We start from the raw sequence: 12,725 nt of genomic DNA, 5'->3' as shown, positions 1-12,725 counted from the left end.
ATCAGCAGAAGAGGCCTGGATCACCAGGGTTTGAAACCCAAAGAAGAAATTCAGCAAAGAGCACTGTATTCCCTCATCGGACCTTTCAGCTACTGTGCTTTATGACTCTGAAGGTTGGTGGCATTCCCACTATTATACTCCCCAGTCTTCCTTTCCAGTCCCAACCAGCCCCGCATCTTGTGGGTCTGGGATTCTACAGGAAGACTGGGGCCAGCGGGTCCCTGAGGTCTACCGGCTCCTACACTCCACGGATTCTCAGCACTCTGTCATCCATCCTGCAGCCTCCAGGTCTCTACTTAGGAAATAATCTGTCGCTGAAGCCTTCTGAAGCGCACTTAAGCCCATTTGTCTCTCTTGCGGTTAATGTTGTCCATTTTAAATGAAAGGTTTGGTCCATTGTGGAAGGAAATGTAGGTGACAGAGGTGGGGGAGGGTGACTTCCAGGCTCCTTCTGTCTGGCTCCCTGACAACCTGCTTTCCAAGCAGGACACACCTCATGGGGACAGCCTGTTTCTCAGGGTGAGAAGTCAAGGATCTGAGGGCTGTGAGCAAGTGGCAGAGAAGGGGGTGGGGTGGGCCCTGGGATTTCTTACTCCACCTCCCACGGCTGCCAGCCCTTGGAGCACATACGTAAGTAAAGGTCGTCCAGAGAAACAGAATTGATAGGGTGTGAGTGGATGAGAGGGAGAGGAGGGAGCGAGGTGTAAGGAACAGTGACCATGCGATCTGGCCAATCTGAAAGCTGGACGGCAGGCTGGGACCCCAGGAAGAGCTGCTGCCGCCACCTCCCCCAGCCTAAACTCAGCACCCCTGCCCCCAGCCTTTCCTCGCAAGGTCTTCAACCGATCCGGGACAAGGCCCACCCACACTGTGGAAGGCCGCCTGCTTTACTCAAGGTTGACTGATTTAACGCTGCTGCTGCGTGTGTTAGTCACTCAGTTTGCCCTACTCTCTGTGACCCCGTGGATTGTAGCCCGCCAGGCTCCTCTGTCCATGGGATTCTCCCGGCAAGAACACTGGAGTGGGGAGCCATTCCCTTCTCCAGGGGATCTTCCCGACCCAGGGATCCAACCTGGGTCTCCTAAACTGCAGGCAGATTCTCTACCATCTGAGCCACCAGGAAAGCCTGATTTAATGCTAATATCATCTAAAAAATACCTTTGCAGTAACATCTAGACTCACATTTCACCAGAAACTAGGTACCATGACCTCACCAAGAAGGCACATAAAATCAACCGCCTCTGCACACTGAGAGTCTTAACCACTTTATTTTTTATTTTGGCATGTGAGACGGTTTCCCAACCAGGGGTTGAACCCAGGTCTTCACAGTGAAGGCCCTAAGTCCTAACCACTAGGTCACCAGGGAACCCAAAGGGTCTTTACCACTTTGAATCTCTAGGTCAGAGGCAAGGCCCCGTCACAACCTCCAAGAACCCAGGTAAGCAGAGATGAGTCACAAGGGATGGAAAGTCCAGCTCAAATCCAGCTCACACCCAGGTGTGGGGCTGGTGGGGAAGTGCAGGGAGAGGAGGAAAAGGTCCCCCAGGCTTCTGGCTGAGGGTGAGCCCTGCCCATTTCCCCAAGGCCTTTTCTCTGGGCAGTGGGGAGGGCAGGAATGGACCAGGGAAGGAGCTCTGGCCGGCAGACTCTTCCCCACCCAACTCCTCCTTGGGGCCTCACTGCCCCACAGGCGGAAGAACCTGGGGCCACAACCAGCAGCACCGAGAGGTATCGGTGAGTCCCAGAGACTGCAGGGCGAGGGCAGTGTCCCTGGGGAGGGAGCGGCTCTGCCCATCTCCGGGAGTCACGGAGTTTGTCCTCATTTTCCAGGGACTCTGGGAGGGCGGCGGTGCAGGTGGAGGTGGGTGGAGTGAAAGGGCCCAAGCAACAGGCCCATGACGGCCCAGAGCTTCCTGCCAGGGTCTCAGGCTCTCTCCCATCCCAGTGTCCCTGGGTTCTGCCCACAGGTTCTCCTCAGTGGCCAGACTCCCTCCAGAGCAGGGCCCACATGCGACACACCTGCTCTCGAGTCCCCAGCCAGCTGCCCCTGCTCCTCTGGGGTTCCTGGCCAGCTGCCACCAGTTTTCCAAAAGTAAGTTGTTTCTCTAATTCTATCCCACTGCCCGTTCTCCTATTCCAGGCCTTCCCCCACCTCCCAGAGCCCCGTGCCCCTCAGAGTGCCCCCATGTCTGAGCCCTAGCTCATGGACCATCCTCCCACTGAGACACGTCACAGCACAAATACCTTTATCAAGCTCCCCGTGCCTGACCAGGCCGATTCTTAGCCAGCAGGCGATTTATAGAGAGGTGAGAATTCTCACAACCGGTTAATTGGAACCTTCTGTGTCTGTTTCCATCTCCGAGAACCTTCCCCTCCTGATGGTCTCTAGGCTGGCAGCTGCTTGGAAACCCTGTGGGAGTTTTTACCCCAAAACTCCACAACTCTAGGAGAAAATGGGGATGAGGTCTGCAACTGGGAATGACAGGAAGTCCAGAAGACAGGCTCATTCCAGGAAAACTCAACTGAAGGGAGTTCTTTTATCTGGAGAGGTGGATGGAGGCTATTTACAGGAAATGGGGAGCATCCAGAATGCGTGCATGCTAAGTCACTTCAGTTGTGTCTGACTCTTTGTGACCCCATGGACTGCAGCCTGCCAGGCTCCTCTGTCCAGGGGATTCTCCAGGAAAGAATACTGGAGTAGGTTGCCATTTCCTTTTCCACAGAGACAGGGATATAAACAGTCTGGGAAGCTGGAGGGGAATTCCTGGGTCCCCAGGACATGGGTGGGGACTGGAGATGATGGGAGCTTAGCAAGGAAGGCGTCTTGAAGGTCCCTGTGCTCCTAAGCCCTATGGGCCTGACTCCAGACTCACTGAAGGTGTCTTTGCCTCTGGGAGAGGTGGGAGTGTTGGGCTGGAAGAAGGTGCTCAATTGCTTCAGCTTCCCATTTGAGGAGGAAGGGGACAATCGTCTGGCTCAGAGGCAGAAATCATCCCATCTGGCTGGCACTGAACTGCTGCCTGCTTCAGGTGACATGGGAAGGCTGTACCCAAGGGGCCACATGGGAGAAGGGCTGAGCCTCCTGACTGGCTTCAGCTGATAAAGACTGAACTTCTGCATGCCTTCACCAAGGCGGCTAAGTACAGCTGTGCAGGGTGTGCACTGCACAAGGGTGTCTGGATGGGGTTGAACTTGCCAAGCTTTGACTGTGTCTCAGCCAACCAGACAGGTGTCTCCTACTTCTCACAAAGGGGCTGTGTGGGCCTGGGGTGGCCTTAGGTCTCCCTGGAAGCATCTGAGGGAATGAGGCATCCTTGGGCCCTCTGCACTTCTCACTGAATGGCCTTCACACCTCCAGTCCTTGGCTGCCAGGAGCAGGGGTGTGGCCACGCTCCATGGAGGGGCAGTGAGCTCATGAAACATGCCCCTTATAGGGACCACTCTCTCTTCAAGCTGGGTTCTGCTCTCCTCTTCCTCCAATATTAATTCATCTTGGCCACCACCATCTCGACATCTTATTTTAACAAATAAGCTACTGAAAAAAGTACCAGTTAGGTCTTCCCGGGTGGCTCAGTGGTGAAGAATCTGTCTGCCAATGCAGGAGATGTGGGTTTGATCCCTGACTTGGGAAGACCCCATATGTCACAGAACAACTAAGCCCGTGCTCCACAACTACTGAGCCTGTGCTCTGGAGCCCGGGAGCGGCACCTAGTGAAGCCCTTGTGCCCTGGAGCCTGTGCTCTGCAACAAGAGAAGCCACCGCAGTGAGAACCCCAAGCACTGCAACTAGAGAGTAGCCCCATTCTGTGCAGCTAGAGAAGAGGCCATGCAGCAACCGAGACCCAGCGCGGTCAACTACAAATGAATGAAAGAAACAGTGCCACTTGCAGAATGTGCTGGGGGACAAATGGGGGCCAAGGCCATGAGAAGGAGGTGTGGGCAGGAGAGGCTCAGGCCTGAGCACCAGGGCCACCGGGAGGGGCTGTCAGGGCAGGAGAGACAAAGCCCCACCTGGGAGCTGGTCTGTTTGGGAGCCCTGAGGGAGGAGAGGTTTGTGTCCGTATGTGGGGATCAGTCCTAGCTCTTGCACAAACTGGGGACAAGGGAGTGACATCAGAGCATGACAGGGACTCTGGCTCACGTGTGAATGAACGGGTCCATCCTGATGCCACAGGAGCCTGGTAGAAGCTGTGAGGCGGTCAGGAACCTCAGTGGTTCCTCAGCCACACAGCCTCTCACTGTGCTGGCCAGAGAAGGGAAAAGGGCTGTGCTGGGGCCAGGGCCAAGGGTCCCCGGTCCCCAGAGAAGGCTGCCACAACTTGGAGCCCTTTTTCAAGGCCTTGTTGAGCACATGCTGGCTTCCTGATCCTCATAATCTGTCCATGAGGTGGGGGAACAATTTTACTCTGGTTTCTCCTGCCTCCCAGGGCCTAGAGCAGTGCCTGGAGGGGCAGACACCGGACTGTACAACAGATGAATCTCTTTGAGGTCTTATTTTGGCTCATCTGTATTTTCTCATTTTTGAACAATTGTCTTGTTCAGTTGCTCAGTCGTGTCCGACTTTGTGACCCCGTGGACTGCAGCACTCCAGGCTTCCCTGTCCTTCACCAACTCCCAGAGTTTGCTGGGAGTTGGACTCATGTCCATTGAGTCGATGATGCCATCCAACCGTCTCATCCTCTGTCGTCCCCTTTTCTTCCTGTCTTCAATCTTCCCCAGCATCAGGGTCTTTGCCAGTGGGTTAGCTCTTCACATCAGGTGGCCAAAGTATTGGAGTTTCAGCTTCAGCATAGGTCCTTCCAGTGAATATTCAGGGTTGATGTCCTATAGGATTGACTGGTTGGATCTCCCTGCAGCCCAAGGGACTCTCAAGAGACTTCTCCAGCACCACAGTTCAAAAGCAGCATTATTCAAAACAATGATGATGCACTGTTTTTTTTAAAAAAGAAAACCTACCGTTTCTTACTTTAAGTGAGATCCTGTCGACCTCATAGGACTATTTAAAGAGCTAAATAAACAGGAGAAAATGCTTTATGGACCGGGAAGCAGGGCATGGGCAGGAGGGATGTCCCTAGAGCTTCCCCCACCCAAGGCGCTGGCCCCTACCAGACTAGACAACGAAATGACCCCCACTCCTTCCTGTTCTCACGGTCCCCGGCTGCCTTCCTGCCATGAAGGCTAGGGGGTGGGGGCAGCCCTGGGAAGCTGACCAAGATGAGCTGAACAACAGAGATGCAAAGTCTGCTTCTCACCCAGGGAAAGGGAGAGACACAGAGAAGAGATGGTGGGAGGGGGAGTGGCAGAGGCCGAGAAAAGCTGGGACGCAGAGGACAGCGTGGGCAGGGGCAGCCGTGGCTGGGGGCACAGCCCTCAGGCCCGACGTGAGGCCACCCTGCAGGTGAACACTGTCCTTGTCCACTCCTGCCTGACTCCTTGTCTATACTGGTGAAGATGAAGTTAGAAACATCGAAATGCCACATCGCCTGAACAGCAGCCGTCGGCAGAACTCCATATGGCTGCAGCAGCCAGGAGTCTGAGCTAATAAAAGTTGAAAAAAAAAAAAAGAAGAAGGCTGGGAAATGCTCCCAGAGAGCCACGTGGGCGCTGCTTGGGCCAGCGAGTGGGGTGGGGAGGAGAGCCAGGCACCATGAAGGCCAGCCCCCACCCCTGCCTGGCTGGCCAAGGTCACTGTGCTCATCAGGACAGCCACTTCCAGGGGCAGCGATGGAGCCTGCCATTTTTGACCACTGCCCCCACCCCAACCCCTGTTTCTCCTAATGAAAGTGGATAGGACACAGCTGGCAGGCCAGGGGAGGGAGGTGGATGGCAGGCTGAGACCCCATTTTGGGGAGGGGATCTCCTTGGATGTGGACCCCACCCCTTGAGCATCCTGATGGGGAAGCCAGACCAAGACCTGAGTCACCTGGATAACTCTCTCGGAGGTGGCTTCTGCCTGCAGGAGGTTGGGGGGAGTGTTTTGGCAGGTGCAGGGGAGCCCGAAGGAGGTCTCTCCCCACCAGACCTGCAGTCAGGACAGCTGGCCCAGCCTCAGGCCCTGGCCTCACTCCTGGCCACACAGAGGTGGCCGCATCCCTGGCCTTGGAAACCAGCAGAGCAGGCCCTGGCCTGGGGCTCCCCCTGCCTCGGCATCACTGGAAGTGCCCAGCCTGGCCAGAGAGCAGCAGGGTTTATAGAGGGAGGAAGCTTTCTCTCTGCGGATGGAATCAACATGATTCAGCACAAGGAGCGTGGAGGCCGGGCCCTCCAGCCAGGCTCCGTTCCCTGCTGCCACCTCAGCAGAGGCCCCAGACGGCACCTGCCATGGGGTCCCTGCGGTGCCCACGGAGGCCGGGCACCATGCCACTCCTCTCTCCAAGAACACCACTGCCTGGAGGGCTGCCAAGAACAGCCAAGTCCTGTGGACAGGGCTCCCGGGAATCCAACCAAATGAAAGCAAACTCGCCAGATCTCTCGACTGCACCCACGGGCCTGGCAAATAAGCCCCGGGGTGCACAGCCCGGACCCAAGGGCTTGCTGGGGACACACCAAGACAGCGTGTCCCTGGCGCACGACTTACTGCAGCTCGCCACAACCTAGCGGTGTCAACCGCCTGCCAGGGACAGAGGTGGTGGGGGTGGTCTCCACTCTCAGGAAGTGTGGGACTTAGTCTAACAAAATGGACAGTGGGGAAAATGACGTACATATGGACGATTAAATCCATACAGCCTAACCGGCAACTGAATCTCAGAGTCCGTGAGCTGACGTGGCCCAGGAGGGTGGCCTTGGAAACGTAAGGAGCATTCCATGGAAAGGAGGACGTGCATCCCAGGTGGAGAAGATCAAGGCTAAGGGTGGGGAACTCCCTGCTTGTTCTGGGGGTTGTCAGATGAAAAAGGCAACCTCTTGCTCATCTTTCTGCCAAGCCTCTGGGTTCCCAGGCAGACTTATCCAGACCCCTGGGGCAGCCAGCACCCTAGGTTCCTGAGGGCTCTTTTCTGCATTGTGGGGGTGGCTTGTGTTCCCAGGCGTAGCGTGAGGCCAGCCCAGTCACCCTGGTCACGTGGCCTGAGCCATACCATCAGACTGACCCTAGAACTGCCCTGCCCAACAAGGCTGCACCATATAAACCAACCCAATCAGATCCTCTTTACGGAAAAGCTGGGAGATGGGTCACTTCAGCTTGGTGTATGCTGGGGGAACTGAGCCCCTACTCTGGTGCTCCATGAGGCTGGGAGACGACTGAGTCTGGGACCCGGGGACTCAGAGCAATCCCTGTATCCAAGAGATGACCCCCGCCTCCTACATGGGCTGGCACTCGCCCTCTCTCCACGACTAATGGGTCCTTCTTCCCAGGGCATCTTGAAGATTGCAGGTGTGAGCTGAAGACTTAGGAAGTGACACCTGGAGAAGGGGGAGGTCTGGGGGAGGGGAGTGGAGCAGCCTCTTTCATCCACAATTAGCTTCTTTCACCCCCCAGCTCCCTGAGCGCTGCCCCACACTGCTTCTGAACTTTCAGTGAGTTCTGGCCCAGACTGAGCCCTAGTCAGGCAGACAGAATCTAAAACCTCCTGGGCCCAGCCTGAGAAAGGTGACTGAGACCCTGCCAGCAGCCCGGCCAGACCCCAAGCAAATACTCTCGTTCCTTGCCGTTGTTGCCGTGAGAACGGGTTTAGGTTTGCAGAGCCGACGCAATCTCACACAGTTGTAGCATCTGCTCTGCTCAGTACCTTAGATACCCTCAGGGAAACGAGGAACACAACTCACAGGTTATAGGCTGGGTCCCAAGTGGGAGCAGACTGAGGACCGGAATGCAAGCTGCCCGAGCTGACCCTAGGCCCCAGGCTCTTCTCAAGATGGCAGGACTCCTCAAGGGAAGGGGACTCCCCTTGGCTCCTTCCCTCAGCAGGCAGCTTCCTGGGAGCCTGCTTCCCTCCCCACTGCACAGCTCAGCATCCTAAACACCAAGGAGGCCTCCCCATACTGCTCAGGCAAGGGACATGCAGGGACAGGCTGGAGAGTCTCCAGTCAGGAAGCTCCCCCCCAAATCTAAGACCAGAGAGACTCCTAGATTCAGAAGCAGAGGCACCGGCAGCCACAGTCCTTCAGCCCACTGCAACTGTCACACGTGGTCCCCAGGCCCACTTCCACATCTTGAGCCTGTCACAAGTCACACAGGTTGGGAAGGAGAGGTCCCAGACAGGGGTGTATTCTGAACCTGGGGTCTGTGAACCCTCCAACATTCTTGCAGGACTGTGAATGTTGGCACATTGTTCTGGGAAGAGTGTGGAGAGATCGTTCAGGGCTCCAAAGAGCTCACGGCCCATAGAGACCAGGACAACCTCCAGCCCCCTCCCACGGGGCTCTGGGCAGCCACACACATGGACAAACACAGGAGAAGGTGAGGATGACCGTGACCACGACCGTCTGGGCTCCCATTCCCTCTGCCTGTTCACTGATGCCCACCCTTGTGCTCTGGGGGGCAGGAACAGTGTCCCAGCATGACCGAACCCTGAGATCCGCACACCCACCTCCGCCTCCTGTTACTTATGCGCCCCTGCTGGTCCGACCCTAGGGAGCCCTGGGTGTTTCCTGTTTCTCAGTGACTGCTCATTCGCTTTCTGAACATCACCACCCCCGGCCTAGAGGAGGAAACTGGAAAGGAAAACAAGATTTGGGGGAAAGAGCCACTTCTGTGCACAGCACAGATGCAGCTCCTCATCCCTCCAAACAGCCTCAGGGTCCTAGAAAACCACCTCTTGCTTCCCACGGACATTTGGACACTGGGGCTCACATCCTATGCTGCCCAGGTCTCCCAGCCACTCCCTGGAGGGCCCTGATCTGCACCTTAGGCAGGCCCGTTGCCGGCTCTGCAGAGCCCACAGGCCTCAACCAGAGGTCACGAGAGCCCAGGACGTGCCTGGAGCAGGAGGGCAAGTTATTCTGCTGTTTTTGCAGCAAAGGGGAAGCCTGGCTGACCTCCTCCAACCCTTATCAGCTGTGCCACTGTGTCAGGACAGAAGAGTGTCAGGACACCAACGAGCCACCATCTGTTAGGAAATGCTCCCTGTCTCCGGACGCTGTGGGTGACACAGACAGTATTAGTTGCTCAGTCGTGTCCGTCTCTGTGACTCCATGGACTGAGGCCTCTGTCCATGGGATCCTCCAGGCAAGAATACTGGAGTGGGTAGCCATTCCCTTCTCCAGGGGATCTTCCCAACCCAGGGATGAAACCCAGGTCTCCCGCATTGCAGGCGGATTCTTTACTGTCTGAGCCATCAGGGAAGCCTGTGGGGGACACAGGGATGTGTCTACTCTCCAAAAACCAAGGGGAAGCTCAGGTTCTCCAGGATGTGGAATCACACTCATCTTGCAGGCCCCACCCGAACGACTGGCCCTGACTGGCCCTCGAGAACAGGGGCTGCACTCTGCTTTTTCAGCCCCAGGAGGGCTTGCCTTGACCCCCACTGTCAGCCCCTCCATGGTCCTGTACCCTCTGCAGCACCCACCCCAGTGCCGGGAGACAGCATACAATCAGAGAAAGCATCTCACCGTCTGGTTGCAAATGGATATGATGGTGTGGAAAACCCATTATTCTGATAGAAAGCAAAACAGTTTCCACAGAGGCCATAACCTGGCTTTCAGTTCTTGAAAGACAAAGAAACACACACCACTAAAAAGTTACTAAGTGTGAACTGTCATCTTTCTCTGAAGATTCAGTTCAGAGATGGCACCTGGGGAAACAGCAGCATCTCAGGTAGCCTTCTGGATGCTATTTGGGAAAGTGGAGGGGAGAGCAGAAACCCCAGGCTTCCCAAGCCCCCAGGCCTCTGGCTCCCTCTCCCTGTGTGCACACAGCTTGGGAACACACACTCCAGGGTGACCACACACCAGATCCCTAGTGGGATAGGGGGGTGCTACAGACTCCAGGAGGGATGAGGGTCTGATTGATTTCTGAAGCTTCCCCCAGGAAGGCTCTCTGACGGCCTCTTTCAACAGTGATGGGAGAACTTCAGACAGGCCACCTCAGAGCCCCTTCCCCATCCCCACTAGACTCCACCACTGAGCCAGAATATGGGGCTTGGACTCAGCTACCCCGCAAAGGTCGGCCAGGACAAACCCTAGGGATGCAGGAGGGGCGCCTTCCTGCCTCTCTCCCACTGGACAGAATCCACAGAATGGATGAAAAAGTGAAGAAGGAAAACAAGCCCAAGAGAAGTGGACAGCAACGGCCCCAGGGAGACCCAAAGCAGAGGGGACCCTCCAGAGGTGCCAAGGCAGTGCCTAACCAGGGGGATCAGGCTGAGGGCAGGGCCCAGGCAGCCTTGGAAAGCCCTGCGGCCAGCCGGTCCCACGGGAACCGGGCCAGCTCCCCCACCCCACCGCTCGGCTCCAGGCTGAGCTCCGGTCAAAGTTAGTCAGGGGAGAGAAGACCTGTCTCCCACCTGAACCCCCTCTCACCCAGGGTGCCTCCCGGCAAGCGAAGCCCCTGGGGGCTGGAATCTCACCAGTCCCAGAGCTGTGCCCTTGGACTCCCCCTGGGGAAGCTGACAACTGAGCATTCTTTGAGGACCCTTGATGGGAGAGACTGCCAGTGGGTAGGGGGTAAGAGAAGCACCTTGGCTCAGGCAGGCGTCCCCCGCCGCCCACCGCCCCGGGCCAGCCTCCTCCTCTGCCTGCGGAGGAGAGAAACGAGGACATTATTCCAACAGGTCCCCCTCGGCCGGGCCTCTCCGGGCAGCCTTCCTCCGCCCTGCCCCGAGGCCTCAAATTCAGGGGCAGCGCCGAGGCACCTGCGGCTGGACCGGGCCCGGTCCCCGCGAGAAGGGGCCCGGGCGGTGCCCCTGGCGCCCCGGGGCCTCCTGGGCAGGGGCGGGGCGCCCCCGCGGCCCCTCCCGGCGCTCACCTGGCGCAGGTGCTGCAGCAGCGTCCCCGCCTCCTCCCGCCGGCCCTGGCGCAACATCCGCAGCAGCTCCTGGACCATGCCGACGCGCCGGTGGTAGGGGGGCAGCCCCGCGCCCGCGCCCGCGCGCCCCGCCTTGTCCCCGGCGCGCAGCAGCAGCGACGCCCAGAAGTCGGGCCGCTCGCGCCGGGGGCCCGGCGCCGCGCCGGGGCCGGCTCGCTCCGCCAGGCTGCCCTTGGTCTGCCGGGTGCCCATGCCGCCGCCGCCGCCGCCGCGCTCTCCGCGTCCCCGCCGCCGTCCGCCCGCCCCTCGGCCGCCCGGCGCGCGCCTCCCGGGCGCAACTTTGGGGGAACTGTTGCGCGCGGGCGGGAGGGCGGGCGGGGGCGCCGGCCGCGCTCCTCCTCCGCGCTCCCCGGGCGCGCTCCCCCGGCGCTCGCCGCCCGCCGGCCCCGCCCCGGCCCGGCCGCTCCGCCCCCGGCCCCGCCAACGCGCGCCTCCGGGCCCGGCGCGCCCCTCCTCGCCTCGCCGCCCCTTGGCTCCGCTCGCCCGCCCTGCGCCCCCTCCCGGTCCTCACCACGTTCCCCAGATGCTACACGATCGCGCGTGGATGAGACCCACGGAGCGGGGCGGGGGGACATGCGCCCGGCGACATGCTGAAAGTTTGGAGAATCGAGGCGGAGCGGGGCTGGAGTCTCAGCCCCAGAGTCGGGTTTCTCAAAGTGGGCGTTGCGGAGCATCCGCGCCCAAGTCGTTTGAGGGCTTGTTGAGAACGCCGACTTCCAGTCTCGCCCCAGACCCGCTCAGTGAGAATCTCCGCCGTGGGGCCTGGCGATCTGCATTTTTAGCCTCTTGACTGATTCTGATGGACACTCCTTTGAGACTCGGCCAGTGAGGGCCGGTGGTGGTGCAGAAACCAGGTGCAAGGCTGTGTTAGGACGACTCCGTAGCCTGCAACAGTCCAGTCGCAAAAGAGCTGGACCATCCAGGGCAAAGAAGAGTCCTTTTCTCGTTTTTGCTAGCACACCTCCGGAGAAGGGTCCTGAGGGTATATCCCATGCAAAGCAGCAGGAGCATGCCTGCAAGTAGGCCCGACTGCATGTCCCTACTGTCCCCATTTACCTCCCACCCCACCCCCCACCTGGCCAGACCAACCCGCCTGTCCTTAGTGCACCAGATCACCCCCTGGCTCAGACGGTGCTTGGAACGCCCAGGGCAGCCCAGCCAAAGAGAAGGCCCAGGCACCTGGGGACCTTCCCCAGCCTGACCACCAGAGGCCTGGGGTGACTGCCCTGGTCCCAGGTTGGGGCTGCAGGAGGAGCAGCAGTCATGTCTCTTGCCTCTGACCCAGGGCCTGGGTGCTCCTGTGGGGCAGGAGAGCTGGGTCCTGAGCCTGGAGCATCCGGCAGGGCTCTTCTCCGTGGGATGAGAACACTGTGCCACGAATTGGGAGAGTTAAGATAGGGGTGGTGGTGTCAGAAACTCCGGGAGGATACACGTGTCCTACTCTGTGACTGACTGCTGTGTCAACCCCCAGTCCCTGGAGGATGGCCCTGTGTGGCCCTCACTGGCTTGGCTCATCCCTTTGGACGTCCGGCTCCCGAATGCCCAGCTCTGCTGGCAGAGAGCATTCAGTCTTCCTGAAGGCTGGTTTCGCAGGGCTGGGTGACATCTTCCAAATTAATCCTCACCCTTTGTGTGTTGGCATCTCCAGAGGACCCTGGCTGGGAGACACTTCGGTGCCTCTCATCTCTAACCTGCAGGATCACAGGCAAGGTGGCCACCAGGAAACCTGCTGACCTGGCCCCTTCCCAGGGATGGTGGGCTC

At 58.7% G+C, this 12,725-nt stretch overlaps 1 protein-coding gene across 2 annotated transcripts in view; it reads right to left on the bottom strand.

Moving 5' to 3' along the window:
• The window catches only part of LRRC75A (leucine rich repeat containing 75A), a 34,455-nt gene extending 23,110 nt beyond the window's left edge, over positions 1 to 11,345 (bottom strand). Inside the window, exon 1 of one of the 2 annotated variants that reach the window (XM_069542927.1) lies at positions 10,904 to 11,345. In XM_069542927.1, the coding sequence (XP_069399028.1) occupies positions 10,904 to 11,155 (252 nt within the window). In that variant the 5' untranslated portion in view covers positions 11,156 to 11,345. The remainder of the gene's footprint in view (positions 1 to 10,903) is intronic. The other variant, XM_069542928.1, reaches the window with a different exon arrangement.
• Positions 11,346 to 12,725: the final 1,380 nt, after the last annotated feature.

This window comes from Ovis canadensis, chromosome 11 (genome assembly GCF_042477335.2).
Source record: "Ovis canadensis isolate MfBH-ARS-UI-01 breed Bighorn chromosome 11, ARS-UI_OviCan_v2, whole genome shotgun sequence".
Lineage (NCBI taxonomy): Eukaryota > Metazoa > Chordata > Mammalia > Artiodactyla > Bovidae > Ovis > Ovis canadensis.
This window is presented reverse-complemented; position numbering and strand designations above follow the sequence as displayed.